This window comes from Solea solea, chromosome 9 (genome assembly GCF_958295425.1).
Source record: "Solea solea chromosome 9, fSolSol10.1, whole genome shotgun sequence".
NCBI lineage: Eukaryota > Metazoa > Chordata > Actinopteri > Pleuronectiformes > Soleidae > Solea > Solea solea.
The window spans coordinates 22,205,497-22,211,496 of record NC_081142.1 but is presented as its reverse complement, the minus strand read 5'-3'; the positions used below and the strand labels follow the sequence as shown (position 1 = coordinate 22,211,496).

General features: G+C 42.3%; 1 protein-coding gene across 5 annotated transcripts in view; it reads left to right on the top strand.

Annotated features, from left to right (window-relative positions):
- Positions 1–555: 555 nt before the first annotated feature.
- The window catches only part of nfic (nuclear factor I/C), a 42,653-nt gene continuing 37,208 nt past the window's right edge, over positions 556–6,000 (top strand). The window contains exon 1 of one of the 5 annotated variants that reach the window (XM_058637779.1): positions 556–715. In XM_058637779.1, the coding sequence (XP_058493762.1) occupies positions 713–715 (3 nt within the window). In that variant the 5' untranslated portion in view covers positions 556–712. Of the gene's footprint in view, positions 716–3,645; positions 4,155–6,000 lie in introns of those variants that run through there. The other 4 variants (XM_058637776.1, XM_058637780.1, XM_058637778.1 and 1 more) reach the window with 4 other exon arrangements.

Sequence of the window (6,000 nt, the reverse complement as noted above, 5' to 3'; positions counted from 1 at the left end):
AAGAAAACCGAATGATTTATTTCTTAGTCCGACTAAGACTAGCTTAATTTTAGTTGGACTAACATGTTTACATGATGTTATTTAATTCTTAGTCCAACTAAGACTATCGTGTTTACATGACGTTAAGAAAACCATTTTTTTTTTAGAAAAAAACTAGAATTGGACTTTTAGCATTCATATAAACACACTGAGTGATTCTGTTCACATAAAGACTTTATCCTGAATAAAAACATCAACCACAACAAAAATCAGTGAAGGTTTTGCAATGTGGCTTTAGGTATAAGGAGGTTTATTTGTGAAAAGTTTCCTCTAAAAAATCATGCAGTCCAATAATCTGAGAATTTTAAAGGTTTGAAAGAAACCACAACAGTTCTAATAAGAAGGGAAGGAGGGAGGATAAAAGTGTGAAAATGAAAACAGAGAAGGATGGAGGATGAAGAGTGGAGCTCAGAGCAGAGGTGAATGTAGCACACTCTTCTGTTCTGCCGCAGCCTCCCGGGGGGGGTGGGGTGCTGGGGCTGGGGCTGGAGGTGGAGGTGGTGGTGGGATGGGAAGCTTGACGCGGGACGTTCCTGGTCTCGAGCACCGCGGATTTACTCCAGCTGGCACGCGCACCATGGCAGAAATGAATAGCCTATGGAATGATAACGAGCGGCGGCGCGAGATGGGCAGGCGTTGAGATCAGCTTTAACGGCGGCGGCTCAGCTTCGAAATGGTAGGACAAAGAGCGTGTTTCCGGTACAACACTGTAGCGGACTGTACCTTTATGTCACTGTGGTGTTTGGTTGTTTTTTTTTTTGGAAGAAAAGACGCAATGCTAAGGAGCGGAGTGAATAACACTAGCTACGCAGCTCAAAGTGGAGCAGAAAGCAGCTGTGGATACATCCCCTTTTTAAATGTCAGGGACACTAATTCCTCCCACTTCCCTGTTTCTTTTTCATTTTCAGTTTGTGAAAGTGTCCAAATCATTTATATTTAGTCCAATATGTGACGTTTCCCCCGTGGAGAGAAAATGAAACTGAATTCCATTTAAAAATCAAGCGAATACAATTTCACCTCCCACATCAACAAACACTAACACCGCACACATGAAGACTTGAGACTCATGATGAATTGTGGGGGTTCGCACTTCAATTCGGCGCAGACAAGAACACCTAAGACAGTCGTTACTTACTAAAAATTCGAACTTTAACTCAGCTCTGACTGCTCTGTGTACTGGCGTCTTCCGTTTAGCCCAGCGCAGGGCGGAAGCATGACAAAACTTGATATTGTGTTAATATTAGACTGTTTCGGGAAATGACATGTGTGCCGAATTTTGACACAGACACCCTTACAACATGTGGTGTGATAACATAAACAAGACAGTTTGTAATTGTGTCATAAAACAAGTCAGAGTCGAGAGTTGTATGGAGTGTAGAGTGGGATTTGGTTTGAAGCGGCGTCGTCTCCCTGTCGTTAAACAGCCTTCATCTCACCGGCTAATGATATGTGTCACGCACTGACATGAGTGTGTGTGTGCGCGTGAGTAAGTGAGCGGGTGTGAGTGCGTGAAGCCACGGGTGAAAGTTGAATGTGGGAACGTGCAGGCCGTTCCGGTCGTCACGCGGGACGGCGGCAGAGCCAACTTGAAGTTCAAGCTTAAGCTTCCGTCTCTGGGTTTGTGTGCGCGAGAGTGTGAGTGCACGCGCGCGCTCGCGCTCGTGTGTGTGTGTTAGTCAGCAGAAAATGGCCGCAGTTAAAGCCAGCGGGGTCGAGTTAGAATGACAGACCGACAGAGGGCCTCCTGTCCCGGCCTGCAGCCACAGCACAGAGCCGCGGAGCCGTGGAGCTCTAGGCTGAAGCCGCAGCTCTGCTGGAGAACAGTGAGAGGAACAAAGAGTGGAGAACAGAGCAGTGAAAGCAACGTAATCTACAGCACATGACACAGATTAAACTTGAGAATCCACTGTATTTAATTTATTCTCCTGTCAGTGTTTCTTAATGTCTGCTGCTTCTGCTGAATCTAATTTTTAAAGCCGAATAAAACAAAACAAAAGTGTGAACTTACTTGACAGTAGTGCTGTTACAATTAACCAATTATTACTGAATTAATCATCAATTAGTTTGATAATCGATTAATTGTTTCAATAGAGTTTTTCCAGATTCATTTTTAGCTCTGTATATAATTTTCTTGTTTTTCTTTCTGCTCCACATAAAAGAGAAACTATTAAAACTGAATAATTTAGCATTTTTAAACATTTGCTGACTATGGACCAACTGATTACTCGATAATTCGAGAAAACAATGACTTCTTAACAGTAAAGCTGCGTAAAGTGTTTTGTTTTCAGTTTATCAGCTTCTTAAATGTGCATTTTCTTTGTTTTTTTAAGCTCCCATAGAAAAAAAAAGAATACAACTGAATAATTCTGCATTTTTATGTTTTTATGGACCAAACAATAAGAGTCAGGAGTGAAATGATTGAACTGAACTGGTTTTTAAGATGATTCAATCTTGTGTCTGGTGTCAGTGTAAAACTGCACAAGCCACCATGTTACATTTAAACAACAACAACAACACGCTGTACATTTATATTCTTATCTCTCTATCTCACACACAGGTTTGTACAGGTATCCTTTTAAGGACTAACTATAACTATAACCACAATTCTTTAACCAGTTCCTCTGATTCATTAGGACCAGAGGAAATAAAATAGTCCTAAATAGGTGACAAATACAATAAAACACACACATGAAAATAAGCATGAAAATAATCCAGCTTTCAGTGTGTGCATGTGTGTGTGTGTGTGTGTGTGTTATGGTATGCAGCATCAGATATTGAAGTGCTTTGCTGGAACAGAACTTCCTGTGTGTGTGTATGAAGTCAGTGAAGTTAAATCAGATTCAATGCTACTTCACTGAAAGTAACTTTTACTTCATACATTGTTTTATGAATTCATAAACAACATTTTTTAAAAACCTCTGTCCAACACACTTGTGTTGGTTTTTGAGGTGAAGAGATCACACCAGAGAAAAAACTCCTTTCTTCAGAGATTCTGTTGTTAGCACAAACACAGTTGTTGTTGACAAACAGATCTACAGCGTGAAGCCAAATCACTGTCACACTCCACTGGTGTTCACTCAGGATTCTGTTAATATAGGGCCGCCATCTGACTGTCATCATCACTGAAAACAGACATTTATAAAACAGTGGTGTTATGGTATATAGACAGTACTGTGTGTACAGTATGTTCAGTGTGTGTACAGTGTATATACTGTGCGTACAGTGTGTACAGTGTATATACTGTGCGTACAGTGTATATACAGTATACTGTGCATATACTACACAGTATTTATACACAGTGTAAATAGTAGCAAGTGTAAAGGTGTCAGTGTTTAACTGCTGTGTGTGTGTGTGTGTGTTTCATGTTGGTCAGAGGATCCTCACATGAACTGTGTTACAGTCTCTCTGCCTGTCTGTCTCTGTCTGTGTGTCTTTCTCTCTCGGACTGTCTCTGTTTGTGCTGCTGCGTCTTTAAGCCTGCTCGCCTGGGATGGGCTCACTTCATAACGTCATTTCACTTTTTTATTCCTCGCCCCCTCATCACCGTCTCTCTCTCTCTCACTAACTCTCTCTCTCTCTCACACACACACACACACACACACATAGAGACAGCCCCGTGCTCTGTTACACCTCCGGCCATATTCTTCTTCATTTGCTGCTGCCCTCTCTCTCTCTCCCTCTCTCTCTCTATCATTCTTCCCCCTCCTCTAACTTTCCCTCCGCTTTTCTTCCCGCGGGGCTGTTTTTTTTTTAATTTTTTTCCGGGTCCGCAACTTTTCTGGCGTGTCATCATTTGTGGAGTGAACGCGGCACAGTCCACACGAGACTGCTCCCTCTGTGGATTATAAAGACACTGAAGAAGAAGAAGAAGAAGAAGCAGAAGCAGAAAAAAATAAAAACACACGGAAAGAAAGAGAAAGAGATGCCAGGAAATGCAGCGTTTTCTCCAATAACCCGGAGGCAGCGCTGCTTTCAGAGAGAAAGAAATAAATGACGACGCAGTGGAAATGAAGAGTCCAGGGATGTTTATGTTCAAACAGCAGCTGCTCTGATTCCTGCTGCTGCTGCTGCTGCTCATCATCACAATGATGTTTTCTCCTCTGTCTCTGTCTCAGGTAAACAACAACAACAAACCCTGCTCTAAAGTTTATGTTCTGTTAATACATCATGTCACATGATGATAGTTATTGACACAAACATGTGTCATCTTCATCCAGCTGTCATCATCATACATGACCACAGAGAGCAGCTTCTACATCAGTATCAATAACAACAAACCGCATCATACACAAATATAGATTTAATTGTTTAAACTTTTTGTGTTTTATTTGTTTGAAAAGACACTTTTTTTGTTTGTTTGCAATGATCAGAATCACGACTGTTGTGCTCCAAACTTTCACAAAGTTCACTACTTGTTATGTGTGGTTTCTGAATTTAACTGAATTGTTATAATCAGTGGATTAAGAAGATTGGTTCACAGAATGGTTTAGTACTTCCTGCATGAACTAAAATACCACTGAACGTGGTTGTCATGGATTTTACCTCTAATGTATTCTGTTTTTCTGTATATCTGTCTTTAAGCATCGTATCACTTGCCCTCACATGGAGCTGCATAGAGCAGGAACAGCAGCAGCTTCCATTGAATTTGATTTGGATTTTTTTTTGATTGTGCATTTAACCCATCTTTTCTTCTTTTCTTCCTTGACTTGTCCTGGGGATTTGCAATGATCGGACTCTCGCTTGCTCTGACTCTTTTACGTTTTCTCTCCAAACTTGTTTTTTTTGTGCTCCTTGGTCATTTTGTTTGATTCTGAACATGGGCGGGACTTTAGGAAGCTGGTTGCTGATTGGCTACTGAGTTTTGGAGCGACTGCTTAATGTACCGACCGGAAATAGATGCGGGCTTGGAGACACTCTGCGGTCAGGAAAACTGGACACTCCTGATTGACCATGGGTTTGGGACTCGATGGTTGTTTGTCTGTATCTGTGGTCCTGTGATGGACTGATGACCTGTCCTGGGTGTATGTCAGCTGTGATTGGCACCAGTGCACCAGGGTCATGACCCTCATGTGGAGAATAAAGAGGCACATTTACATTTAAGCATTTAGCAGACGCTTTTATCCAAAGCGACTTACAACAGATTAAGCTACATAGAAGAAGCCTTGGAAAGAACTGATGTGTGAAGCGAACAATGGACTGATAGAGGGTGAGAGTGCCGAGGTGGATGCAAGTGCAGAAGGAGAGGGGGTAGGGGTAAGTGCTAGGACACAAGATGTTCTTGGAAGAGCTGGGTCTTCAAGAGTTTCTTGAAGATAGACTGGGATGCCCCCTGTTCATGGTCACGCTCGGTAGGTCATTCCACCAGTGTGGAACAACACATGAAAAGAGTCTGGATTGTCTTGTGTGGGGTGTTGGCACTGCCAGACGATAATCATTTGATGAACGGAGTAGTCGAGGGGTAACCTAAGCCTTTAGGGAGCATTTAGGTAGATGGGAGCAGATTCATGCATAAAGAAGGTAGAAGGTACATCAAAAAGAATGAAGAAGTGTGGTTGCCCTGATTTTCTTAGTTGGAAGTGTGACTTCACTGATTTCACCTTCATTTGGGAAATTCCAACATCTGACTTAAACTGGAATGACGCACCATAAGTGCAGAAGAAGGAAGTGATGCAGCTCTATGGAGGATGCTAACTTTAACTTAGTCCACCTTAAAAACGTAGATAGGTCTCGGTTTGCTTCGAGAGAACCAAACGCAGGTAGCGGACTGCAACACGGGGCAACCAAAACATAGGGGCATGTAGATCGATAGCCGGGAGAAATGCCCAAGTCCCCAATCGTACAGAGTCTGACTTAAACTGGAATGACGCACCATAAGTGCAGAAGAAGGAAGTGATGCAGCTCTATGGAGGATGCTAACTTTAACTTAGTCCACCTTAAAAACGTAGATAGGTCTCGGTTTGC